Genomic DNA, 27,954 nt, shown 5'->3' on the forward strand with positions numbered 1-27,954 from the left:
CTGGCAATTTCTTCCGGTTCGTCTTGGCAACGTGCGTGAAGGGGGCGTGGCCATAATCCCGAAGGTGTAAATACTTTACTAACAGCGGAAAGTAAAGATTTTCCTAGTTAGGACAGCATATAGGGAAACGTTAAGGAATATAGCCACCGGAGAGGTAACCCGGATCGAAGGGGTGGCGAGAAAAGGGAAAGGCGAGACTTAGGTTGAGACTGAGCGGGACTAATTGAAGCAACGCCGAGAGGGTGGGACCGCGGACTGGATTTCGACTTCCAAATTCCCACTAGGGATGGGAATCTGAGGGTTGCACAGCACGAATTATGCATTGTTTGACCCTTCCAGCACCTTTTGAGAAACTATTCTGTCAGGTCCACCTGTTAGGCACTAGACGGGGAGGTAGTGTAGCAAGGGAGATGTGGCGGACAGAAAGGGCAGGGAGGCTCTCTGAGGAGCGGATGGAGGATCGTGGGCCGCTTTGCTAAGAAGGAAAAGACCCTGCGAAAAGGAGGGGTGTCCACTTGGTCCCGTCAGCCCGACCCCACCTGGACTGCTGGGGTCACTTGTGGTCGCCGGAAGGTAAGAGAGAAAACCAGTGGAAGCACCTTCAGAGGAGAGTGCCTTGGAAGGAATCTTGGGATGGGAGAACGGGCCTGTCAGAAAAATTGGGAATTTCGGGCTGTGAGAGATGCCCCAGAAGACTAGGACTGTTCTCTAAAAGAGGAATTCTGTTTGCCTTATGCTTCCTTTATGAGGCACTAAAATGTAGCAGCTATAGAGAAAACACACTTCAGCTCAGAATAAGATTCAGTTCCAAAGCTGTCCAGCAGAGGTGTCAAGCACACATCACATGGACATTGCCAGGGAATTCAAGCGTCAAATGAGAGACTGGCCCTTCGGGCCCTGACGGTATAGATAGCCCTCTGCTTCAAGAGTGCTCACCTCATTTACTGATCTGTGGACTTGCTTAATGAGTACGTGCTTATTTTTAACTCCCATGAAAGATTGTGAGTTTTATTTATTTATTTTTTTTGAGACGGAGTTTCACTCATGTTACCCAGGCTGGAGTGCAATGGCGCGATCTCGGCTCACCGCAACCTCCGCCTCCTGGGTTCAGGCAATTCTCCTGCCTCAACCTCCTGAGTAGCTGGGATTACAGGCACGAACCACCATGCCCAGCTGATTTTTTGTATTTTTAGTAGAGACGGGGTTTCACCATGTTGACCAGGTTGGTCTCAATCTCTTGACCTCGTGATCCACCCGCCTCGGCCTCCCAAAGTGCTGGGATTACAGGCTTGAGCCACCGCGCCCGGCCGTGAATTTTATTTTTTAACAGGCACGTGATTAAATACATTATGTAAACTTGTGAAAATATCAGAAAACCAATGAAATAATTTGCATAAAAAGTGATTACATAGAACATTAATAATATTGTTATTAGTATTAAATATATATGAATTCATAACTATTAAAAACATAGAAGAGAAGACAGTTGAAGGAAATGCACCAGAATGTTAACATATTTTATGCCCAAGTGGTTGGGGTAGTCGTTTTTTCTCTAATTATTTTCCAATTTTTCTATGCATGGCACTTTTTTTTTTTTTTTGGTGGGGACAGAGTCTTTCGCTGTTGCCCAGGCTAGAGTGCAGTGGCGTGATCTGGGCTCACTGTAACCTCCGCCTCCTGGGTCTCCTGACTCAGCTTCCCGAGTAGTTGGAATTACAGGCATGTGCCACCGTGCCCAGCTAATTTTTGTAATTTTAGTAAAGATGAAGTTTTACCATCTTGGGCAGACTGGTCTCGAACTCCTGACCTTGTGATCCACCCACCTCGGCCTCCCAAAGTGATGGGATTACAGGCATGAGCTTTTTTTTTTTTTTTGAGACATGGCCTTCCTCTCTCACTGAGGCTGGAGTGCAGTGGTGTGATCTTGGCTCACTGCAGCCTACACCTCCTGGGTTCAAGCGATTCTCCTGCCTAAACCTCGCACGTGGCTAGGATTGCAGGCGTGCACCACCATACTTGGCTAAGTGTTTTTAGTAGAGACAGGGTTTCAGCATGTTGGCCAGGCTGGTTGCAAACTCCTGACCTCAAATGATCCACCCACCTCAGCCTCCCAAAGTGCTGGGATTACAGGAGTGAGCCACCATGCCCAGCCATATTTTACAATGGGAAAAAAAAAGAAAAGGTGCTACACAACTTCTTTTTATTGATTGATTGATTTTTTTGGTATCATTTTAATTGTTTTTATGTACGGAAAACTCAACAGTGTACATTTAACCCAGTTTTAGTGGCAAGTTCTTTAGCCTTTGCCTTTTCAAGCTTGGCGATGCAAGCCACAGACTTGGGACCCAGGACATTGCCACCCCAGTAATGGTGGATCTTTTCGTATCTGTCGTTGTAATTGGTCCTGATAGCTTCCACCAGCTTAGCCAAAGCACCTTTGTCTTCCGAGTTAACCTGTGTGAAGGCAACAGTGGAGCAGGTCTAGTCTTCTTGTGGACTAGACGTCCCAGTCTTGCCTTCCCCTTGATAATGCGGTAAGGGACTCCCATTTTGCACAGGGCAGGCAAGAAGACAACCAGCTTGATGGGATCCACATCGTATGTGTCACCACCAGCTGAACTTTCTTGTTCTACACCAAGGTGGTGACGGTGTTAACTCCTGCTCGAAGGACAGGTGGTCTCTTAGTGGGGACGTCCCCTTTGTCAGCAGCTTTCTTCTCGGCCTAGGCCAACAGCCTCTGCTTCTTCTTTTGCTTTGTCTCTAGTCTGTACTTGTGGGCCAGCTTAAGCAGCTGAGTAGCTATTTGGCGGTCCAGGGCCTGGGTGAACTGGTTAATCACAGGAGGCACTTTATAGAGGATGGCTCTCTGCTGCTGCAACCTGATATAGTGGGGCCGTTTCACAAAGTGGGTGAGGTCTCTTTTGGGCTGGATGTCCTGTCCAATGCCAAAATTCTTAGGCCTTTTCTCAAACGGGATTCACCACTTTACTGGTCCCCTGCTTCTTCACGACAGCAGGGGCCAGAGCCACCTTCTTTCCCTTGGCCTTCTTTCCTTTCGGCATCTTGGGTGGCGGGAGGACAGCATGATTGATTTTGAGGCAGAGTCTCGCTCTGTCACCCAGGCTGGAGTACAGTGGCACAATCTTGGCTCTCTGTAACCTCCACCTCCTGGATTCCAGTGATTCTCCTGCCTCAGCCTCACAAGTAGCTGGGATTAAAGGTGCCTGCCATCACACCCGGCTAATTTTTGTATTTTTAGTAGAGATGGGGGTTTCACCATGTTGGCCAGGCTTGTCTTGAACTCCTGGCCTCAAATGATCCACCGCCTTGGCCTACCGAAGTGCTGGATTACAGGTGTGAGCCACTGTACCGAGCCATAACTTCTTGAGTGAGAGAGGAGAAAGGAAAACTCTTGGCTCCCAGCTGCCTGAAGTAATTCCCTCCCACAAGATGTCATGAGGGAAAGGTGGTGGTTGCCATCATCTCCTGTTTGGTGTCTGGAGACTCATACTTCCCCTCTGGTCCTCAGTCCTCCCTACTATTGGATAAAAAGAGACCTGGACATCCTTGTAGTATGGATACAGGGATTTCTAAAGGGCAGCATCCTGCTCAAGATCGTGAGCTTTCTGTTTACACAGTGTGGTGGACTGTACTAGCTATAGTTAGTATATATAGTATACTATCTGCACTAGATGAAAGTTCTCAGGATGATCTTCTATGAAGGGGTGATGATTGAGCTGATATTCGATGGTTGATAGGCTACCAGTCATGCAACAAGCTGGGGCACACTGACCCCATCAGAGGGGAAAGCTCTGGCTCCAAAGCAAGAAGGAGTTTGGTGTTTGAGCAACAGGAAGGAGCCTTGTGTGGCTGGAGCAGGGCGATCATGAGAAAGAGGGAAAGAGTTGAGAACAGAGAAGTCATCAGAGGGCAGCCCATGCCAGCCTGTGTAGTTCTCAGTATGAATTTTGGCCTGTATTCTTAGTTCATTGCAAAGCTCTTAAAGGATCACAAGCAGGGGCATCCTATGATATGATTTAAGCTTAAAAATGATCCCTCTGGCTGCTTGTGAAGAGTAGATTCCAGGGGGCAAAAAAGGAAGCAGTGAGATCAGGGTAGAGGGTATTGCAGTGATCCAGGTGAGAGAGAGATCAGGGTAGAGGGTATTGCAGTGATCCAGGTGAGAGTGAGATCAGGTAAGAGGGTATTGCAGTGATCCAGGTGAGAGTGAGATCAGGGTAGAGGGTATTGCAGTGATCCAGGTGAGAGTGAGATCAGGGTAGAGGGTATTGCAGTGATCCAGGTGAGACGTAAACCCAGGTGGTTTAGCTGACGTGGGGGTGGTAAAGATGGACAGGAACTGTGACTTTGGCACATTTTGGAAACAGAAACACAAGGACTTGCTGATGGATTAGATATGGGATATGAAGGAAAGGGAAGGATCAAGGATGAGACTGAGATTTTTGGCCTAAGAACCTGGGTGGATGGTAGAAACACAACCCCTTCGGAATATATCCAGAATCTGACCCTATCTTATCAATTTTCCATGGTCTCCTAGTCCAACTCCCCATTATCCATCATCTCTTACCTGGACTATAACAAGAGTTCCCTAATGGGTCTCCCTGCTTTCATTCTTACTGCCCCTCTTTAGTTTATTCACAGCAGCTGGGGTATTCCTATTAGATTGGCAGTCTACTCACATCCTGGTTCTGTTCAAAGTCCCCCATCTTCCTCAGGATAAAAGCTCACAGCCCAGCCCCTGTTGCCTGTCTGATTTCATCTCTTGCTCTTCTTCTTGCTCTTTTAAAAATTTTAGTCCTCATCCCTTGTACACTGTACCTCTTCCTGGGTTTCTCCTTAGCCCTTATTATCTTCTAATGTATGATGTAATTTAGCTATTTTTTCTGTTTATCATAGGTTTTCCAGCAGCAGAATGTAAGCTTTAGGAAGGCAGGGTTTTTGTCTGTTTTGTTCACTGCGATAGCAGGTGCTTAATAAATATTTATTGAGTAAGTGTCTTGCGTAAATTGACTGCAGAAGAGAAGTCTGTGTGAGAAGCAAGTTTGTACAGCGGCTGAAACAAAAAGTTCTGTTTTAGACATGTTAAGTTTGAGGTGCCTATAAGGCATCTCAGTGGTGCTATAGAGAGTGGGCACATTAGTCGGGTCAGAGAAGAGGCCTGGACTGCAGATATTCACTGGGGAGTTATCATCAGGAAGATCTGGATGTGGATGCTTACGGAGAGAGTGTAGATAAGAGAATGAGGAGGGCTCAAGACCACTGCATGGGGCATGCCAACATTTAGGGCAAGGCAGAGGAAGAGGGGCCAGCAAATAAACCAAAAGAAGAATGTGGATAAAAAGAAAAGCTAGCAATGGCACCCATCATCCAGCTTCCAGTTAACTCTTCCTGGCTCTAGAACAGTGGTCCCCAAGCATTTTGGAAACAGGGACTGGTTTTGTGGAAGATAATTTTTTCCACAGATGGGGGGTTCGGGGACATGGTTTCAGAATGAAACTGTTTCACCTCAGATCATCAGGCATTACATCTTCATAAGGAGCATGCAGCCTAGATCCCTTGCACGTGCAGTTTACAATAGATTCTCCTATGAGAATCTAATGCCATCGCTGATCTGACAGGAGGCGGAGCTCAGGTGGTATTGGTCACTTGCCTGCTGCCATCTCTTGCTGTGCGGCCCAGTTCCTAACAGGCCATGGACCAGTACAGGTTGGGGACTCCTGCTCTAGAAAAGTCTTTCACAGTCAGTCACTCTTTCCCTGGGGTAGATGTTGCTTGCAATGGAGGCCACGTTCATGGTTCCTCCTGGATCTTTCCTCAGGGCCCCAGGCTTTGTCTTCTGGGGGATTAGAACACAGTGGTTAAGAACATAGGCTCTGACCAGGCCTGGGAACTCATGCCTGTAATCCCAGCCCTTTGGGAGGCCAAGACGGGCAGATCACTTGAGTTTAGGAGTTCGGGACCAGCCTGGGTAACATGGTGAAACCCCGTCTCTGCTAAAAATACAAAAATTAGCTGGGCGTGGTGGTGGGCATCTGTGGTTCCAGCTATTCGGGAGGCTGAGGTAGGAGGACTGCTTTAGCCCAGGGAGGTCAAGGCTGCAGTGAGTCATGGTTGCACCACTGCACTCCAGCCTGGGTGACAGAGTGAGACCCTGTCTCAAAAAAAAAAAAAAAAAAAAAAAAAAAAAACCAAAAAAAAAAAAAAAAAAAAAAAAAAAAAAAAAAAAAAAACAAAAAAAAAAAAAAAAAAAAAAAAAAAAAAAAAAAAGGCCAGGCTCGGTGGCTCATGCCTGTAATCCCAGCACTTTGGGAGGCCAGCATGGGTGGATCACAAGGTCAGGAGTTTCAAGACCGGCCTGGCCAAGATAGTGAAACCCCATCTCTACTAAAAATATAAAAATTAGCTAGGCATCATAGCGAGCACCTGTAATACTTGGGAGGCTGAGACAGAGAATTGCTTGAACCCGGGAAGTGGAGGCTGCAGTGAGCCAAGATGGTACCACTGCACTCCAGCTGGGGTGACAGAGTGAGACTCCATCTCAAAAAAAAAAAAAAAAACCCTCCAAAAACATAGTCTCTGTGAGTACGTAGAACTAAACAATCAAAAAGGACATAGGCTGTAGAGTCAAACTGGTTTGAAATTGCCTCTATCACCTACCACTTTATGACCTTAAGCAAGTTACATTACTGTGCCTCAGTTTCATCATCTGTGGGGAAATTATAGTCTCCACTTCATAGGATGGTTGCAAGGAGTAAATCACTTACTACTGAAACAAGCAGGTATTACATAGCAAGTGTTCAAAAAATGTTAGCTGTTGTTACTGCTCTTAGGGCTTGGGTCTGATTGCCTCGTGCCAGGTGGTCTGTCTCTAGGACCCAGAATTTGATAGCACAGCCCCTCCCCACTCTTGTCCACTAGAGCAAGACTAGTTGCTGCCTTAGCTAGGGCTGTTACCTCCTGGGATCCAGAGGACACAGTATCTTGCTGTTGTTGGCTCAAGTGTTTTATCTTCCTAGGGAGTCAAATCGAATAAAGATGTTGACCATTACTAAGTTACCTTGGGATTTGCAATGCAGTTTAAGTCAGCGTACACTCTACTTGAGATCTGTATACTGTTTTGTTTTGTTTTGTTTTGCTGTGAGGGAAGAGAAACCATTTGCAAAGGAAGAGTCTCACATACATATTGAAACCCTCTGACATATCAGCCCCCAGGTTAGAGAATCACAGACAAAACCAAATGAAACATCCAGCTTCTGTAACATGATAAAATCAACACATTTTACTCCAAAGGCCAGAATCATGCTTACTGAAGAAGTCTGGATTATTCTCATTAATTATGTGTGTAACAAGGATGGCCCCTGTGACTCTTTTTATTTAATTTTCCTTTGGAAGTACTGGCCTACATAATTAAAGAAGAGAAAGGAAATGACATATAAAAACTAGAAAAGTTAAAATATTTATGAATGATAGACTACCTGAAAAATCAAGGATATCAACTGAAATACTAATACAAATAAGATACTTTAGGAAAATTGGTACAAATGAGTACGTTTTTTAAAACCGCCTCTTTGAGAATATAAAAGAATAAATTGTATTGTTTACAACAGCAACAACACAGTAAACCAAGCACAATAAATGTGCTAGATCTAGGTACCTGCATTAGTCTGTTCTTATACTACTGTAAAGATAATACCAGGGCCAGGCATGGTGGCTCACACCTGTAATCTCAGCACTTCGGGAGGTGGATCATGAGGTCAGGAGTTCGAGACCTTCCTGGCTAACATGGTGAAACCCCGTCTCTACTAAAAATACAAAAAATTAGCCAGGTATGGTGGCAGGCACCTGTAGTCCCAACTACTCAAGAGGCTGAGGCAGGAGAATCGCTTAAACTCAGGAGGTGGAAGTTGTAGTAAGCCGAGATTGTACCACTGCGCTCCAGCTTGGGTGACAGAGCAAGACTCTGTCTCAAAAAAAAAAAAAAAAAAAAAAAAAAAAAAAAAAAAAAAAAAAAAAAAAGATAATACCAGAGACTGGGTAATTTATAAAGGAAAGACGTTTAATTGACTCACGGTTCTGCATGGCTGGGAAGGCCTCAGGAAACTTACAATCATGACAGAAGGTGAAGGGGAAGCAGGCACCTTCTTCACAAGGTGACAAGACAGAGTAAGTGTGAAGGAGGAACACTTATATAACCATCAGATGGCATAGAAGTCACTATTACAAGAACAGCATGGGGAAACTGCCCCCATGACCCAATCACCTCCCACCAGGTCCCTTGCTGGAGATGTGGGGATTATGAGGATTACCATTCAAGATGAGATTTGGGTGGGGACATAGAGCCAAACCATATCAGTACCCAAAACTAAAATGCCACCAAAGGAAATCTGAATAAATGGGAAGGCATATTCTATTTTTGTGTAGAAAGACTCACTGTTACAAAGATGTCAGCTCTCCATAAATTAATCCATAAATTTAACACAAATCTAATAAAAATACCAATAGAGTACACAACCTGAATATAAATTCATATTGAAATTTTTGCCTCAGGGATAACCATGTTGCTTCAGTAGCATCCTCAGGATGAAAAACAAGCAAAACACAACAAAAAGAATAGCCATGAGAACATTTTGAAAAGTAAGGTTAATGAGAGGAGAATCGCTGTACCATATATTAATACAGTAGTTAAAATGGTAAAATCCAGAGGACACTAGCACACACATAAGCTTTTTGATCAAGACAACATAATAGGCCGGGCGTGGTGGCTCATGCCTGTAACCCCCACACTTTGGGAAGCTGAGGCAGGTGGATCACTCAAGGTCAGGAGTTCCAGACCAGCCTGGCCAACATGGCGAAACCCCGTCTCTACTGAAAATACAAAAAATTAGCCAGGCATGGTGGCAGGCACCTGTAATCCCAGCCACTCGGGAGGCTGAGGGAGAAGAATTACTTGAACCTGGGAGACAGAGGTTGCAGTGAGCTGAGATTGTACAACTGCACTCCAGCCTGGGTGACAGAGTGAGACTCCATTTCTAAGTAAATAAGTAAATGTAAAAGAGTAAAACCACAAATTAAATGTATAATGTCACAGTGGAGAAAGTGTTTTCCAGAATGGCACATATTTTCTCATAGCTTTAAAAAAAGACAAATTCTGTCAACATAAAAATCTATAATTTCTACAGAGCAAAAAACACCATAAAGAAAGACAAATGGCAAAGTAGGGAAAATATTTGCAACTAATATCATAGTCAGAGGGGCTAATTTGCTTATTATGTACAAAATCTCTACAAATCAATATGGAAAATAAAAATTCTGTAAGAAAATGGAATGGTTAATGGAAAAATAAATGTCTCTTAAACATGAAAAAATACTGAACCTCACAGGACAATTGAAACTACATTTAGGGCCGGGCGTGGTGGCTCACGCCTGTAATCCCAGCACTTTGGGAGGCCGAGGCGGGCAGATTGCCTGAGCTCAGGAATTCGAGACCAGCCTGGGCAACACGGTGAAACCCTGTCTCTATTTTTTTAAAAGAAAAAAAAAAAAAAAGAAACTACAATTAGATATAATTTTTCACCCACAGATTGACAAAAAATCTAGATGTTGGACACTTAGCTTTGGCATGGTTGTAGGATAATAAGCCCTCTCATGTTACTGTTAGAACTATAATTCATTAAGACTTGTCAGAATTTACAAATGCGTAGAATTTCTGATCCAATGTACTTGCACATATACAAAATAAATTTTATATAAAATTAGCCTGGTGTGGTGGTCACCTCTGTAATCCTGGCACTTAGGGAAGCCAAGGTGGTAAGATTGCTTAAGCCCAGGAGTTCAAGACCAGCCTGGGCAAAGTGGTAAGACCTTGTCTCTACAAAAAAAAGAAAATAAAAAAATTAGCTGGGTTCAGTAGTCCCAGCCACTTAGGAGGCTGAGGTGGGACGATCTCTTGAGCCCAGGAGTTCAAGGCAGCAGTGAGCTATGATCACACCACTGCACTCCAGCATGGGACAAAGTGAGACCTCATCTCTTAAAAAGAGAAGAGTTATCAACTGGAGGAATGTTTATTCTGCAAAAGTGTAGCAAAAACCAACTCAGACATTTCTCACTAGAGGACTAATTAAATAAATCATTGCACATGCATACAATGGAATATACATCCAGGCTGAAGAGCTGTCACAAAAATCTTTATAGGCCATCAATGAACTTTATCCTAAGAAAAATGATGACTGATTAATGAATTTTGAAACCAGAGTGTGGAATTAGACCTGCATTTTAAATGTCTCTGGCTTAGTATGAAGCATAGATTGAAAGTGTAAAACAGATGCCAGGGAGATCAGTTCGTGGCCCAATTTAGGGTAGTTACTGAGGGGAAGACACTTAAGATGTAGATGATGACAGGGCTTGGTGACAGATTGCATAAACGGGTGCAGGAGCTCAGGCACCAATGATGCCCAGTTCAGGCTTTGGCAGGATGAGGCTGGTGGGTGTGCATTGAGACCAGAGGAACAAATGCAGCTGCAGGGTTGGGGGTGAGAAGGAAAGGTTATGAGTTTCATTTGAATAGATTGAGTTGGAGGTGCCAGTTGGCAATCAGTTGGGATGTGCAGTTGAGCGTTTGCATGTACAGCTCTGTGACTCAGAGGAGAGATTGGAAATGGGAATGGATTTGGGAATCATCATCGTATAGCTGATGTTTGAGGCCATAGGGAAATCTGAAGTCATCTTGGAATGTCCTGTGGCATAACAGGAGAGTCCAGGTGGAGCAACCCTTAGGGAACACAGGCAGAAGAGGATGAAAATCTTCAGGAGCTGGAGGAGTGTGGGAAATGTGGGTGGGAGACCAAGAAGAGCATCACATCATAGACCTTAAGGAAGAGGGTGCTTGAGCTTTACTGGTGTCTGTCTCTCCCTTGATTTAAAACCCTCCACATAAACTGGGTTTTATTTTTCTTTGTTTTCTGCCCATCTGTCTTATCCCACCTTCAGTCGGCACAAGGTTTTGTGCATAATAACTGTATCTGTGGACAAGCAACTCATGAGTGAGTGGCTCCAGTTGTAACTGGTTCTTTACACGACTGTCGTGCACACCTCCACGACTGCTCCTCTCCTTGCTGTCCCTGTCTCCATTCTCTAAATTCTCCACGCTGCCATCAGTGGCTCTCCACTACCTACAGAGGAGCATCCTCTGGTTGGCCTTCAAGCCCATCCAGATCCAGTCCCAGCTTGGCTTATCTCCTACAACACGTGGTGTGGAACTACAGCCCTGCCAGCCACTTGCTGCCGCATGAACGTGCTCTGTGCTTACAGTGTCCTCCTTTTCCCTTGGATTTCCCAGATTTGCCCACCCCTACACCCTGCAATAGTTCCACCCATCCTTCCACATTTCCTGGAGATCCAACTTAGACCCGAAGGCCTCCCCAGACCTTCACTTCCTTGAACATCTTCCCCGTTCTCCATTGCACTTTGTCTTGTGTTCCCACATTGACTCCCTACCAGTTACTACTCTTTCTCCATACTGGAGTGTGAGGTGGGACCCTCCCAATGTCACCATTCCCCCATGGCTCACCTCCCCAGCTTTTCAAGTCTCAAGTGTCTTCCCATGAGGCTTGCCATGACCCCTCTGTTTCAGAGCCAACTCCTACACTTGGCACAGTACAGTTGCTGAAGGAGTGGCAGGTGGATTGTGAGTCCCTGGGAGTTCAGGACCCTACTTTCCATTTCTGTAGCTGCGCCAGAGCTTTGTAACCAGTCAGCAACCTGTGTTTGCAATAGGCTCCTGGGAAATGAGTTTTCCTCACTTCCATGCCCCTGCTGCCTAGTACAGAGCATGGCACCACCATAGGTGCTCAATAAATGTTTAAAGAATCAATAAATGAAAAATAAATTGAATTGCTCTCAGGAGCCTCCAGAGAGGCCACTGGCTATGCAAACTCTGGTTTGTGTGTGCTTCCTGCCAGCGCTGACAGGCTGCCTTATGGGCCAGCGACAAGCTGTGTCCTATAAACCTGGCTGTGCTGAGGGACAGTAACATGTGGCTCACAGACGGCACTTAGGCTTTCATGGTGGCCAAGCATTTAATACAATGATTGTGGTGCTCCAGGCAGAAACAGCCTAGAAGAAGCCTCAGAGGCAGCGAAGGAGGGGTGGGAGCACTTACTCCTTAGGGAAAGCTTGACTTGGTTTCTACTGTGTGCATGGCCCTTTGAGGGGCCGGGAAGAGGGGAAGGTAAGCTGTGAGAGCAACTGGGCATCCGTCTTAAAGAGTTTCAAGTCTAGTCTCGGCGTGGTGGCTCATGCCTGTAATCCCAGCACTTTGGGAGGCTGAAGTGGGTGGATCACGAGGTCAGGAGTTCGAGACCATCCTGGCCAACATGGTGAAGCCCTGTCTCTACTAAAAATACAAAAATTAGGCCGGGCGTGGTGGCTCACGCCTGTAATCCAAGCACTTTGGAGGCCAAGGCGGGCAGATCACCTGAGGTCGGGAGTTCAAGACCAGCCTAACCAACATGGTGAAACCCCGTCTTAAAAAAAAAAAAATACAAAAATTAGCTGGGCACACTGACGGGCACCTATAGTCCCATGTACTCCAGAGGCTGAGGCAGGAGAATCACTTGAACCTGGGAGGTGAAGGTTGCAGTTAGCCAAGATCGTGCCACTGCACTCCAGCCTGGGACAGAAACAAACAAACAAACAAAAAAGTGTTTCAAGTCTAGTGGGGTTGAGGGCAGACTCACCAATAATCCCAGAACAAAGGCAAGATGGACCAATCCTGGAAGAGATCCACACACATAGGCGAGAGAGCCCCCAGGAGAAGGGGAGGCTTAGAGAGGATTAGGGGAGGCTTTGTGGTGGAGGGGGCATCTGAGCTCATTGACTAAGCTTTCTCTCTTTTTTTTGGTTTGAAAAGGAATCTCACTCTTGTCACCTAGGCTAGAGTGCAATGATGCGATCTTGGCTCACTTGAACCTCCACCTTCTGAGTTCAAGTGATTCTCCTGCCTCAGCTTCCTTAGGAGCTGGGATTACAGATGCCTGCCACCACGCCTGGCTAATTTTTGTATTTTTTTGTGGAGACCAAGTTGGCCAGGCTGGTCTTGAAGTCTTAACCTCAGGTGATCCACCCGCCTTGGCCTCCCAAAGTGCTGGGATTGTTTGCGTGAGCCACCACTCTGGCCTTCATTGACTAGGCTTTCTGAATGGGGTGGAAATTGAAACAGCTTCCAGCTGGTCTCCCTGCTCCCAGTCTGTGCTCACTGTTGCAGCCGGATGATGCTCTTGAATTGAAGAATAGATGATGTCACTTCTCTGCTCAGAATTCTGCAGTGGGTCCCATTGCATTCCAGGTGAACAGTGGTCCTTACAGTGGCCCACAAGGCCTTGTGTGATCTGCCTCCCAGTTGCCTCTGCAGTGTGTCTCCCCCCACCCTCCCACTCACCCACACCAGCTACCCCAGGCACCTTGCTGTCCCCCTGAGTGTGCCAGGCAGGCTCCCACCTCCCTGCCCGGCACGCCCTTCCCCTGGGTTACCTCCTCACCTGCTTCAAGCCTTCACTGAAATATCCTGCCATGCCCTCTCTACTTTAATAATTGTAACACCCACTCCCCTGCATTCTGCTGCCTTATTCCTCTTGAAATTTGTGTTTCTTCCTGGCACCTTTTACTTGCTGACATAACTGTGTATTTTACTAATTTATTTTTGTTTCTTGTCTTTTCCCCCCATAGAATGTAAGCTTTGTGAAAACACCTTTTAAAAATCTGTTTTACTCACCACAGTATCCCTGACATGTAGAACATTGCCTCATAATGAGTTAGGTGCCCAATAGGTACTTGTTGAATGGATGAATGAGTAAATGAATCAATGGGGCCATGCTATATGCTTGAGGAAGTCCATGGGAAGGGCCTCCTGGCAGAGCTCCTAAAAACAGCTGCCCAAAGGGTCATTTGCAGGGATAGATCTCTGCCAATACAGAGCAGAGGACCTGCTGGGAGGGGGCAGTCAAGCAAGGAGGAAGGGGGCCCAGGCTGAGGGAGAGCAGAATCTACCACCATGAGTCATCTTCAGGATCCCCGTGTCCATAGCCTGGATCTGGAATGCCTCGAGTCTTCTCCTCCCTCTGCCGCATTTGCTGTCCATGCTGGACCTGCACCTTCTCAGGAACCCACAGCAGCTTCCTTTGTGTCTCTCTTCCCGCAGTCCCCTCCCTTTAATTCCTGGCCACTCTCCAGGCCAGCTGAGGCTCTTAGACAAGCACTTTGCTGCCTCCTTGTGGCTTCTGCAGGAAAGGCTCCTCCTCTTCCAGAAAGTGAGGAAATGGGGCACCTGACAGCTTGGCTATGATGGGAGAGGAAACCCAAATCTTCTTGACCAGTGGTGGCTTGAATCAGTGGCAGCTGCCTGCTCACAGTGCTGCTGCCAGTGGCAATGGGCATCCTGCGGCAGCCCCTGAGTGGCGCACCAGCTGGACTCAGGCTTTGGTCGTTCCAGGCTGCTCAGCTCCTGGGAAAGAATGTAGGGCAGTAGTCAGACCCCAGGGCCTGCCTTGAGGGTCACTGAGGTTGGCAACTAGTTTATCCAGCCTCCACCTGCTCAGGTTCCTCCCAGCTTAGAGGCAATAAATAGTGTTTGAAGGGTGATAAAGCCACCAGCCAGCACAGGGCCTCCCAGGGTGTGCAGAGAGGAGGGGCAGGGTGTGACACAAGAGCCAGGGCAGGGGTATGGAGAACTGGAGATGGGAGGCCGCTCTGCTTGGCCTCCTGACTAATTGGCTAATTGGGTGGGATGTAACATCTCAGCCAATTGCTTTTGCAGGTAACAGATACCTGCCTAAGCTAATTGCCCCCAATGGGAGAATATTCTAGAAGGTTCCGGGGTTATGTTGTGTACCCATAAGACACAAGACTGCCTAAGAAGACTGCTTTATTTCTTACTCTACTTGGTAACTTTTTCTTTTTGGCGGCTTTCAAATTGTTCTCTTATCTTTGGTTTCAGGTTTTACTGATATGGTGAGGTATGTTTTTCTTTGTATTTATCCTTTTTCAGTTTTCTGAGCTCCTTGGATCTGTGGCTTCTTGTCTTCAATTTGGGAAATTCTCAGTAATGATCTCTTCAAATAGCTCTTCAAATATTTCTTCTCCTTTCTCCTTCTGAGACTTCGATCACATGTGTGTGAAACCATTGGTAATGTCCCACACATCTTGGGTGTTTTGGGAGTTGCTGGTTTGTTTCTTTTACTCTCTCTGTGTTATAGTTGGCTAATTTCTATTGATCTTGCCTCAAATTCGCAAAATTTTTTTGCCTTGCTTTTGTCTAGTGGGGTGATAAACCTGCCAAAGGATTTCTATATATCTGATGTTAAGAGTTTCATTTCTGGCATCTCCAAGTTTCCATTTCTTTTGTACAATTTCCTACTCTCTACTCAGATTCCCCATGTGTTCCTGCATGTTGCTCACCGGTTAGAGTCAGATCCTATAACACGTTAGATGTAGCTACCTTCAAAGTCCTCACTTGATAGTTACAGCATCCAGCCATGCACATCTTCTCTTCTTGAGAAGATGACTCCTCTGATTATAGAGTCATGCTCATCTGTTTTCTGACTTTTCAGGCCACGAAAAGTCATAGCCTGCATGGCTTTCCCCTCCCTGGCTGTATGGCTGAGTTATTTCTGAAGGGCTTTTCTCCCTTCCACTGTACACCTCTTTGCAGTTAGTCAGGGCTGGAGTAGACCCTCTCCCATGTCGCCTTCCATATTTGTTTTGGTTCCTCATCTGAGGCTGTGTGCCATGCAAGCAAAGCTATGGTCAGTCCCTGAATATGGCCTGAAGCAGTGCTCAAATAAATACTCCTTCCCATGCCTTGTCTTCCCTGAATTTTTGGGAGGTAGAGGTTAAATAGATTGACCAGAAATGTCAACTTTGCTCTGAAAAAAAAACAAAAAAATGAGGCTCCTGTATAGTATCAGTGAGCCTCATCACTAGAAAAACACCAGACATACACACATACACATATACACATTTACACATATGCACATATATACATACGCATTTATGCATTTACATATATACATATTTATACATGCATACATACACACACTTATATGCATGCATACATACTTATATACATACATACCCATACATACACACATATATGGGCACATACATATAGATACACACATACACAAACACATATACATACACACACATACATATGCAAAGACACCCCCACATGTATATTTGTCTTCCAACCTTCTTGGCTTCACAGCTTGGCCTGTGCAGGCTTTCTTTGCCTTTAAGAAGACAAAATTGTTACCAAAGCGGGAGAAGAATGTCAGACGCTCTGTGTGCTTGCCAGAGAGTTCACTAGAGGACATGCAGAAGGTCAAAGTCCTCCATCACCAGAACAAGTTCAGCCACCAGCCCCCTTAAGCACAGTGCCAAAAGCCTGTGAAAACATGAAACCTTTGAAAATATTATTGGTGCCAAAATTTAAAAACCAAGAATGTATGAATATGTATGAAATCTTTATAAAACATAATATTGTCAGTTTCATTCACTGTCAAATTTAATATTCAAAATAGTCTCATTACATTTATAAAACTTGTCCGATTTCTTCTCTGTGCATGCCGATGGCGGAGATGTCACTCACAGCCAAGTATACATTAAATAACTTTCTTATAGTTCATTTCTAAAGCAAGGTTATAAAAATGCTTTCCAATTATTTAGCGTAATGCATTTAGTGTGAGGGCATTTTAAGATGTTAAGTATCATTGGGGTGTGGCCTCCAGAAAAGAAAGAGCCTGGAACCCGAGATGCTGCAAACAGCCCGGGGCTGGCACAGCTGTGCTGTGTGTGTGACCTGCATCAGGTTACTGTTCCCCTTCCTCCCACACCAGGCATCCTCGCGACAGCTTAAGCTGCGGCTCAGAAAATAAATCCTACTCCTGGCATCAACCACAGAACTGGCTGTTCACATCCCACATCCTCCTCAGCTTTCTGGAATCTCAGCCTTAGGCTGGAAGCAAGGATGAGAGCCATTCCTGAGGAGAGAATGGTCGGACATGAGTTCTCTGAGGACAGGGTCATTTCCTATTTGTTATGCCTGGTCCCTAGGCCAGGGGTGCTGGTGAGTAGAGAAGGATGGGGAGGAAGAGACTGAGCAGGGACCAGGCAGGTAGCTGTGTGCCAGGAGGAGGGTGTGCAGGTGCTTATGAGCTGATCGAACTAAGCGAATTAGTGTCTTAACTGAACTGACAGACACCTGGCAGAGACAGCCTCCTTAGCCCACATCATCTACATTTGAACCTCATGTCTCCATTTCTTCCATCTTTGTCCTCACTCAGAGACACACTCATCTTTGCCTCCCACCTTGTGACACCTGGCTGTGGTCTATATTTGGTATCTCCTTTTGTTCTCACCTTCTGAGCTTTCATGCAAATCACTGGCATGTCAGTGACATATCTGCCCATATTTTGATTAAATGGAGTTACACCTACTAAGTTCCAGGTACCAATCACAGCCATCTCGGCATGTTTGCTCCCAAAGGACACAGACAACACCCAGAGGTTCCTAAAATTGAGTGGAGCAGGTGTGGGTTTCAGCAATGAGACAGAGTTTTAAGATAAACCAACCTCTATTTTGTTAAAAACATAGTTTGGGGACTGCAGGAGGAAAGCAGTGTTTCTCAAAGTTCTAGAAATACTCAGCAACACCCAGAGGGTTTCTTTAAAAGCACCAGCTGGGAACCTGCATTTCAGCCAAGTTCTCTGTGGTTTCAGTCCCTCTGAAGGTTGAGAATCACTGGCTAATGGATGGAGTGGAGACTGGGGCTGTCTTGATCCTTCTGGCTTATTTGGGTTCCAGGGAGTGAGTTGCTTGACTTTTTTTGAACAAGTTCAGCAGATTCATCGGTAGGTCCCTGGCATTCCTTCCTTTGGTTAGCTGAGGCACTGAAAGAGTTAATACAGTTACAGGTCAGGGAGCAACTGAGACACGGCCCAGGGCAGGCGAGTGCCCATCCAGGGTCCAGGTCCACCACCTGAGCATTTCCCAGAGTCAAGTCCAGAGCTGGGCCCAGACTCAACCTGGACACAGAACCACTCAACACAACATTCTGCCAAGTCCCTGGGGTTCTGCTTCTCTTCCAGCGAATCTGCCTTTTGTCTGACCTCACAGAAAACTTCCTCTTCCCTCCCCCATTCTTCTTTGCTCCTTCCCACCCATTTGTGTTTCCTTGGCCCCAGCCCCGTCTAGTCTCTTTCCCAGAGGCCGCGTTGTAAGTCCCCTCGTCTGTCTCCAGCATGTCATACGCCTATGTGAGTCTGTGTTCATGTGCATCTTGGTGCACATGTGTGTACCAACGCGTTTTTAGCTGTCAGGAACAGACCCTGAGCAAGGGAAGGGCAGGGCACTCAAAGTCGAGGCTAAGATTCTCCTCCAGCTTCAGAAAACATTTGGTGTCTGCAGACATGCAGCTCTCCCACCTGTCAGACAGAGCCCAGGGGACACGCTTATAAGACAAAGCTGAAATCGATCTCAGAGAATGGGGGGCTGCTGGGTTTTGAGAGACGCAGTCTTCCTAGCGTCTCAAACCATGGAGGGAAGATAAGCATCCCTCCCCCATGTGCTAAGAAGACACCCCAGTAGGCCCGGAGACGAACAGGCTGCCAGTGCCAGGCAGACCAGGAGAACGGGGCATGAGGTCGGACCTAGTCATGAACCCAGATGGTGCTGTGCGCCAGACAGCATGACCAGGGGAGCTGACGAGGGTGGCAGGACCTCAAAGAGGCAAGTGACCCAGCACCATGCAGCAGGTGGGCATGAGGACTCATGGTGGGCCAGGAGCAGGCGGCCCGAGAGAAGGTGCACTTTAGGGAGTGGAGAGTGTCTAGGAGGGCACTCCCAAAGGAGGCAGCACAGCCACCACCCCAAGGCAGCAGCCCGGGCAGGGACAGAGAACTTTTCTTAGAGACCAGCAGATCCTCATGCCATAATAACGAACCCCCAGACAATGCAGGGAGCCCCCATACTGAGACGTCAGGAGCAGGGAGGTGATGGCAGCCTGGGATGTGGGTAAAGAAGATACCACAGGCCCTGCCTCTGCACCTAGTAGTGAGATCAATGCAGTAAACAGATATGGAGTTTAAAGCGGGGAGGAAATTGTCTTCATCTAAGTTTCCTTAGAAAGGGGAAGCTGTCTTTGCGGGGAACAATATTTTGATAAGTGCTTAAGCCTGAAGCTGGAGGCCTGGGTGTAGGGGTGCAACAGCTCTGCTTGAGACATGAAGGAATTTTAGAATTGTTCGTGTTGCACCAGAGAGAGGCAGGGAGGGAGGGAAGAAAGGAGGCTGCTGTTGAACGTGAATCCCATTCCCCACTGTCTATATTTTCAGAAAGTTCCTGATGTCATGAGTATGTGGGCTCAAGTGGGGTGCGCACCCGTGACATTTATGTGCACATATCTCCATGTGTGGGAAACAAAGGGGCTGGCTTGAGACTCAGAAGCTGGGCAGAGCCCAGGCAGTGCAGGGATGTGGAGAAGAGGCACAGAAGCAGCTCAGAGAGGAGAGACCCCACGATGGGGAGGCCCTTGGGCAAGTTTAACCGAATCTCCATGGGGCCAGGCCCAGCTGACTTCTGGGTGACCGTGTTCTCCCACAGCATTGTTTTGGTGGTTCTCCATTCTGTTTGCTGTATCTACATCAACAGCAACAACATGTACATCCCCCTTGGAAACCCTCCAGGAATTGGAAACCAGGTTTCTGCACTGGGTGGGCTGGAATGCTGGGACTCTCAGACCCATTACAGACCGCAGGCTCAGCCAGGGATAAAAATCTCTAACAGAGAAGAGGCACAGAGTTAGAGGTGTTTGATGCTTTGATGCTTCTGTGCCTCCCTGTCTCACCGAAGTCTCCAGTTGGAGGATGGGGGCAGCACCAGCATCTTCCGGCTCTTGGCTCTGGTTAGGGCTAGACTGGTGGTATCAGGACCCTCTCCCTATTGGGGATGTATAACTGGGGCAGGGCCAGGGCCACAGGAAGCAGACGGGATTGGTCATGTAGAGAGGGTCCTTAAAAGAGCCTGGAGCCTTTGGTAGTGACATCTTCAAGCCTAGAGAGGCAAAGGGAGAGCTAAGCCTTTAACCAGAAAAGCTTCTTGTTGGCCCCCAGAGTCCCACCTCTGTCCCCTCAGCTGTTCTTTCCAGGGATTGTTCTTGAAAGCAGTAAGGAAAGGAAAGTGACAGGCCCAGGCCCGAAGGTCAGGTTTCTTATGCATTCCAGGGGCTCCCTCATCTCTCCATCCCTACACCTGGCTCCCCTGAGAACCACCCCCAGGGCTAGGGTGAGATGGGCCTCTTCAGAATTCATGTGCAGCCCAGACGGCTAGTATGCAGGAAAAGCCCCTCTGGTGGCCTCTGAGACACTAAGGAGACCCTTCACCAGAACTGAAGTGGTATTGGCATGGAGAACCTGCTGGCAGCCGCTGAACAAAGGAGCCAGGTTAGCCTTTCTCTGTCTGGTGTGGAACAGTAAATGAGGGCATTGTTAATGCCTGGAGAGAGATTTCCTGGGGAGCTGGACAGGGCCGTGTGCCCACCAGCCCCTGCCCTTGCTGGGCAGCCTCCTAGAATCTACATTGACCCTCAGTCTCGCACCTTACTGGGCCTTCAGGAAGTTCAGGCTTTTGTGGTAGGCGGACTACACATCCAGTGCCAACAGTCGGGGAATATCTGGGTGTCCCCACAGCTGGTCCCAGGGAAGGCTGGCAGGGGTCTTTTTTTCTATTGGGTGACTGGAAGAGGCCACCTCGGTCTTCCAGACGGCCTCCATCTGCTTCCCCTGTTGGCTGAGAGTGGGGCATTTGGAGAACGTGTAAAGCAGCAGAGTTAGAGACTGAGATGCAAGAGGCTCTCCAGAGCCACCAGGCCCAAGACTCGGCCTCATCTCCTTCCTTTCTCAAATGGAGTGTGTCACTGCCCTCCTTGTCTCCCCTCCAATACTGAGTCTGATTCTCACTTCTCTTGGGCCCCTCTGGCTGAGGAGCTGCTGGAAGAGGCTCCCAGGGTGGCCCCTGTCCTTCAAGGAACAAGCCCTGGGGCAGAAGCCCTCATCTAGCATGCAAAGGTGGGTGTGGACCAGGGTCTTTTTAGCTGCCCAGAGGTTCACTGTCTCCAGAACTTGGAGGTCACATGGTGAGAGAATCAGGCTTGTTTATAGGACAGACCAATGGCAGATGCCAAATCGATGCGCGGGGTAGAAAGGTTGTAAGTTTTCAGGCGTGGGTCCCCAGAGGCTTTCCATTGCATAGTTTGAAACGCACTAGGTCAGACTAGTGCCTGAAGCCCACACGCTGTGACACACACCCCACCTCTGGGTCAGTGGCCAGCACTGGGGAGGGCAGCTGAGAAGACAGGCACTTTGCAACTCATAGGGTGATCTTGGCCTGTTGGTGCCCTCACTTCACTGCTTGCCTTCCCAGGCTGGTCACCCCTGCTCCCTGCCTCTTCATACAGCTCCTGCCCCCTCAGCTTCCCAGCACCTACCGGGCCATCTGCAGGGGCACACATTCCCAGTGCTTGGACTGAAAGGGCTGCTTGTAGGTGGGGCCGCTGGGGCAGATGTGCCGCGGTGAGGCTGCAGGCAACTTGCATTTCTTCGGCTTTGGCGAGGTAACCTCAGGGATGTTCAGGTGAATGTTCCACTCCAGCTGGAGCTAGAGGAACCAGCAGAGAGGCATCAGGGAAACAGAAAGTTATCTCCTCTGTAGGTTGGGAGGAGGCTTTGCCTGTTTGTTGGTGCCCCTGCTAGACTCAGGGCTGAGTGGAGAGGGTAAGGCCCAGGGAATCCCTTCAATTAGAAACCCTGGAACCACAGGGTATCAGACCTTTGCTGGAAACTCCTTGAATTCTTTTTTGCTGGGTTAGTTGCTGTTTTCTCCTTTGTTGTGAGGAAGCTGGAGAATGGGCAAAACAGCAAGGAAGAAAATGAAAAGAAACCAGAGCAGTGGAACTCCAGAGCAGCTGCAGGCAGAGTTCATGGCAGGGGGCCAGGTTGTGCCTGGCCTGCACTGGGTATCTTTTCATCTAGCCCCAGCCCTGGCACTGGGCAAGGAGCTGGGGGAATCTTCGTAGCCGCTCAGAATTGTCATGTAGTCCCTTTCATTCTCAACCCCAGAACAAACTTAGCAAGTCTAGACATCTCCAGGAGATTATCCAGACTGGTATAAGGTGATATGAAATCTCCATGGCCAAGGCTCTTCCAGCTGCCTGATGTCAGCCCTCACACCGAATCCTCAGCATGCTGCCTCCCCTAGACTAAGGCCACTGCCGCTCAGGACTCGGGGGGTGGCAGTACCTCCTGACCCAACCCTAGGGCTGGTCTCAGCAGGCCCTGACTCACAACTGTGGGATCCTCCAATCCCTCCAAGCTGCCGGCTGTCCCCCAAGGGACCACGTCAGCACTTGCTGCTTTTTGCAGCCTGAGCCTCAGGTCTAGAACTGAGGGCTGCTCATCCCAAAGGCAGTGTTGCGAATGAAGGAGTCTGGTAGGGAAAGGCCTCATACTCATTGGTGGTGCAGAGAGCTGTTCCTGTCATATGAAAGATGGATGTGGATATAAACTCATCCTTGTATATGGGGACAAAATTAATAGTCCCAAAGGGTGTGAATTCTAATTTGCTGGGTTAGTTCCTGTTTTTTGTCTGTTGTAGATAATCTGGAAACAGGCAAAACAGCAGTGAAAAAAAATTAAATGAAGACAGATGTTAAATCTATATCTATATCTATATATCTATAATAAAGAGTTAAAACAGAAGAATATAGGAGTCTTTTATTCCATCATTCCCAGGTTTCAGCTATTATCTCTTTGGCCTTTTTTTTTTTTTTTTAATTCTCTACTATTTTGCATTCATCTTAAATGTCAGAAGTTTCAAGGATTCTAATATGAATGTAAGTTTTTCTTTTTTTTGGTAATGTAGCATATAGACAATTATTGGTATATACATGGATCCATTATCCCTCAGTAGTCTTTGGCTCATAGATTAGTAATCATTTATCTAGACAAAGAGAAAAGGAAGTTTGGGTGTCAGAGACAGTGTTTCGGAGTTTAAAGAGGCTTTCTGGATATGAGAGAATGGGAGAGGAGAGAAAAAAGAAAATCTCATTATTGTGAATTATCAGTTGGACACACTTTAGTGATTATGAGTGACCCAATTAAAAATTGGGGTTACTTTTTTATTATTTTTGGTGGTGAGTAAGCATTATATCTCTGAATGGGATACAATGGCAAAACCAGATCACATAACGTCTTGGGATTTATTTGGGTTGTACTTGATGTATGAATGTTAAAACCAGGTCTATACATTTTAGATCATTACTTTACTGAATTCTGCCAAGGTAAAGTGGGGTGGGAGTGTTAAAGAGTAAGCTTTCTCCTAGTATTAGTTTTCAGGGGGAAAACGTGAGGTCTCAGCAAGCAGGCTTCTAAGTATAGAGATTAAGAGAGTGAGTGAGACCTTCTCATTCCATTGGCCTAAGCCAATGGTTCCTAACCCACAGGGCATGGTCCCCTGAGGGGCAATGGATTTTTTGCCAAGAGCCCAAGAATGTAAGCACATACTCAAAATTGTACACTGAATAAATAAAAAGTAAAACTATTAGTATATAGGAATTCTTGGAACTTTTAACATTTAAAATGGATCTTAATATAAGATTTAAAAAAAAATTTTTTTTGAGACAGAGTCTCACTCTGTCAACAGGCAAGAGTGCCGTGGCGCCATCTTGGCTCACTGTTGCCTCTTTCTCCTGGGTTCAAGTGATTCCCAAGTAGCTGGGACTGCAGGCACATGCCACCATGCCTAGCTAATTTTTTGTATTTTTAGTAGAGTTGGGGTTTCTTCATGTTGGTCTGGATGGTCTCGATCTCTTGACCTTGTGATCCACCCACTTTGGCCTCCCGAAGTGTTGGGATTACAGGTGGGAGCCACTATGCCTGGCCAGGAATATTTTTAAGACCTAAACTAGTGATAATGGAATAAGAAGGACTAGTTTACCATTCTGTAAACAACTAGTAGGCCAAACAGAATAGATGAAAAAATGATGTTTATCCATTCAGATAACAGGCAGTGCAGATGAATCATCCCCAAAAGGAATGAAACAAATGAGACAATGTCCAGGCCCCAGCACAGGGCAGGAAACCCAAACAGAGGCCAACAGCCTTGCTGAGATGAGGAGACAGTGTTCCAGGATCAGGGAAGCCAAGGTGACGAGAATTTGAAAAGCAGAGTACCAGAGAGGAGGAAGCCACATGACAAGGAATCTCCAAAGCTCTGCCAAGGGGTCCCATTCAGTGTCTGTGCAGGCCTGGGAGGAAACCACCAAGGCTGGGGGAAGAATCACTGGACAAGACCAGGCAGAACCATCCTCAGAGCTCACATATCCCTGGGAAGAGTTTGTGTTCACACCTGTAAAATACCAAAAGAAAAAACTGCCCACCTAGAATTCTGCATCTGGCAAAAACATCTTTCAAAACTGAAAGCTGAATAAACCTTTTCAGACACCAAAGCTGAGAGGATTCATCACCAGCAGATAAGCACTGTGAGAAATGCTAAAGGAATCCTTCAGACAGAAGGAAAATGATACCCAAAATACATTTGGATCTACACAAAAGAGTAAGGAGCACTGGGAATGATAAGTGTGGGGGTAAATAGATTATTTTTTTCCCTTTAAGGGAAAAGTAATCAATGTACAGCTGTCCATTGCTATCCATAGGGTATTGGCTCCAGGACTCCTCACAGGCACCAAAATCTGTGGATGCTTGCATCCTTATATAAAATGGTGCATAGTTTGCATATCACCCATGCACATCCTCCTGTATATATTAAATTATCTCTAGATCACTTATAATGCCTAATATATCATATAAATGCTATCTAAATAGTTGTTATATTGTTTAGGGAATAAAAAAAAAAGTCTGTTTGTTTTCAGTACAGACACGATCATCCATTTTTTTCTCCAGATATTTTTGATCTGTGGTTGTTTGAACCCACAGATGCAGAACCCACAGATACAGAGGGTCAACTGTATTAGGGGATTTATAAGTTACATAGAGGCAAAATGTATGACAACACTAGAATAAAGGCCAGGAATGAAGAAATAGATGTATACTGTTGTAAGGTTCTTACACATGAAATAATATTGTTTGAAAGTAGACTATGATAAGTTAAAGATTTATGTTGTAAATCCTAGAGCAACCATTAAAAATAACAAAACAGGCTGGGCATAGTAGCTCACACCTATAATCCCAGCACCTTGGGAGGCTGAGGCGGGTGGATTACATGAGGCCAGGAGTTCTAGACCAGCCTGGCTGACATGGCAAAACCCTGTCTCTGCTAAAAATACAAAAAAATTAGCTGGGCATGGTGGTGGGTGCCTGTAATTCCAACTACTCAGGAGGCTGAGGCATGAGAATCACTTGAACCTGGGAGGTAGAGGTTGCAGTGAGCCAAGATCGTGCCACTGTACTCCAGCCTGGGAGAGAGAGAGAGAGAGACTGTCTCAAAAAATAAAAAACAAAACAAAGAGGTATGGCTAACATGTCAGGAGTGGAGATAAGATGAATTTACTTTAAAAACTCCATTACTCCATAAGAAGGCAGGAAAAGAGGGGGGAAAAAAAAGATAAGACAAATAGAATTGAAGAGCAAAACTATATATTTAAACCCAGCTGTGTTGACAATCACATCAAATATAAATAGCCTAAAACCACCCAATAAAAGGCAGAGAGTGACAGATTACATTAAAAAAGGAAGACCCAATTATATCAATTAAAACCCCAGTTTAAATATAAAGACACAGTGCTTACTTCAGTAGCACATATACTACAATTGGAATAATACAGACCAGACTACTGGCATGGCCTCTGTGCAAGGGTGACATACAAATTCATGAAGTATTCCAATAAATAAATAATATATAAACACAGAGAGGTTAACAATGAAAGAGTGGAAGAAGGTATACCATGCAAATACTAAAAAATATTTTAAAAGCTGTAGTGACTATGTCAATATTGATATACACTGAAGAGCAAGGAATATAATAGAAACAAAGGGCCAGGTGCTGGTGGCTAACGCCGGTAATCCCAGCACTTTAGGAGGCCCAGGTGGGCGGACTGCCTGAGGTCAAGAATGGGTTCTCAAGATGGCGAGAACCCATCTCTACTAAAAATACAAAAATTAGCCAGGTGTGGTGGTAGGCACCTGCAATCCCAGCTACTCGGGAGGCTGAGGCACCAGAATCACTTGAACCTGGGAGGTGGAGGTTGCAATGAGCTGAGATGGTGCCACTGCACTCCAGCCTGGGTGACAGAGCAAGATCCCATCTCAAAAAAAAAAAAAAAAAAAAAAAAGAAAGAGGGCCATTTCATAAGGATAAAAGTCCAAATGTGGGGCCAGGTAAGGTGATTCATGCTATAATCCCAACATTTTGGGAGGTCAAGGTGGTAGGGCTATTTGAGGGCAAGACTTGGAGACCAGCTTGGGCAACATAGTGAGACCTCATCTCTATAAAAATAAATAGTAAAGGTCAAATTTTCTTTTCTTTTCTTTTCTTTTTTTTTTTTTTTAGGATGGGGTTTCACCATGATGGCCAGGCTGGTCTTGAACTCCTGACTTCACGTGATCCACCCACCTCGGCCTCCCAAAGTGCTTGGATTACAGGCATGAGCCACTGTGCCCAACCCAAATTTTCTTTTTTGAGACAGAGTCTTGCTCTGTCACCAGGCTGGAGTAGAGTGTCACAATCTCAGCTCACTGCAACCTCTGCCTCCCGGGTTCAAGCGATTCTCCTGCCTCAGCCTCCTGAGTAGTTGCAACTACAGGCATGTACCACCATGCCCAGCTAATTTTTGTATTTTTAGTACAGACAAGGATTCACCATGTTGGCCAGGATGGTCTCAGGCTCTTGACCTTGTGATCCACCCACCTTGGCCTCCCGAAGTGCTGGGATTACAGGTGTGAGCCACCACACCTGGCTGTAAAGGTCAAATTTTCAAGAGTAGGTAAACAATCGTAAATGTGTATGCACTTAATTGCAGAGCTTCAGAGTATTTGAATAATAAACCTATAAAACTGAAATAAATAGACAGAACTGGAGAGATACAGCATGCTCATTAATTGAAAGAATAAATATCATTAAGATGCCATTTCTCAGTGCTGGGTAGGTAGGAAATTGGTGGGTTGGAGTTTGTGGTGGGTACTTGGGCCCAAATTGGAAAGACACTCAGGGCTAACAGTGACATCCAGGACATTCAACCCCCAAAGCAGCAGCCAGTGATACATATCTGTGGAGAATGTCACACAGAAAATGAAATAAAATCCAGGGATCCAATCAGATGTAGAGAATGTGCATACAGAATAATATTCAAGAAAAGGACTGAAAGATTGGTGGGTGTTGATGCTCAGTGAAACCTGGGAATTCAGAGGAATGTGTTCACTTATACTTGAATTTCCCTCTCAGTGATTCTTCTTGTTGTGTGGCTTTTGGTTTTGTACACAGTAGTTCTCTTTTATCCTCTGGGGATACATTCCAAGACCCCCAGTGTATCCCTGAAACCTCAGTGCCAAACCCTTTACACACTGTTTTTCCTACATATACATAAGTATAATAAAGTTTAATTTCTAAAGCACAGTAAGAGATTAATAACATTTACAAAATAGAACAATGTTAACAGTATACTGTAACGAAAGTTATGTGAATGTGGTTGGTCTCTCTTGCTCTCAGAATATCTTACACAGTACTCACCTATTTTCAGATTGTGGTTGACTACAAGTAGCTAAAACCACAGAAAGGGAAACACCGGATGAGGTGGGGGATTACTGTACTTAGGAATACAACTATATACACATAGATTTCATTTTATTTGATTTTTTTTTTTTTTTTTTTTTT

The 27,954-nt window shown here is 46.1% G+C and overlaps 2 protein-coding genes and 1 non-coding gene across 5 annotated transcripts in view; 2 read left to right on the forward strand and 1 right to left on the reverse strand.

Moving 5' to 3' along the window:
• The first annotated feature begins 31 nt into the window (after positions 1-31).
• The window catches only part of PRPF40B (pre-mRNA processing factor 40 homolog B), a 74,481-nt gene continuing 46,558 nt past the window's right edge, over positions 32-27,954 (forward strand). For all 3 annotated transcript variants that reach the window (XM_037744687.1, XM_017545781.2, XM_037744689.1), the window contains exon 1: positions 32-573. The gene's annotated coding sequence lies outside the window, so the exon portion shown is untranslated. The remainder of the gene's footprint in view (positions 574-27,954) is intronic.
• FAM186B (family with sequence similarity 186 member B) overlaps positions 20,712-27,954 on the reverse strand; it is a 20,782-nt gene continuing 13,539 nt past the window's right edge. The window contains exons 6-7 of the mRNA XM_017545785.2: positions 21,557-21,726; positions 20,712-20,859 (exon numbers count right to left, since the gene is read on the reverse strand). Of these exons, the coding sequence (XP_017401274.1) occupies positions 20,712-20,859; positions 21,557-21,726 (318 nt within the window). The remainder of the gene's footprint in view (positions 20,860-21,556; positions 21,727-27,954) is intronic.
• On the forward strand, positions 25,866-25,975 carry LOC119473757. Its single transcript, XR_005202981.1, has one exon. It is a non-coding gene; the product is annotated as a U6 spliceosomal RNA (small nuclear RNA).

Source organism: Cebus imitator, unplaced genomic scaffold, assembly GCF_001604975.1.
Source record: "Cebus imitator isolate Cc_AM_T3 unplaced genomic scaffold, Cebus_imitator-1.0 Scaffold181, whole genome shotgun sequence".
Classification (NCBI taxonomy): domain Eukaryota; kingdom Metazoa; phylum Chordata; class Mammalia; order Primates; family Cebidae; genus Cebus; species Cebus imitator.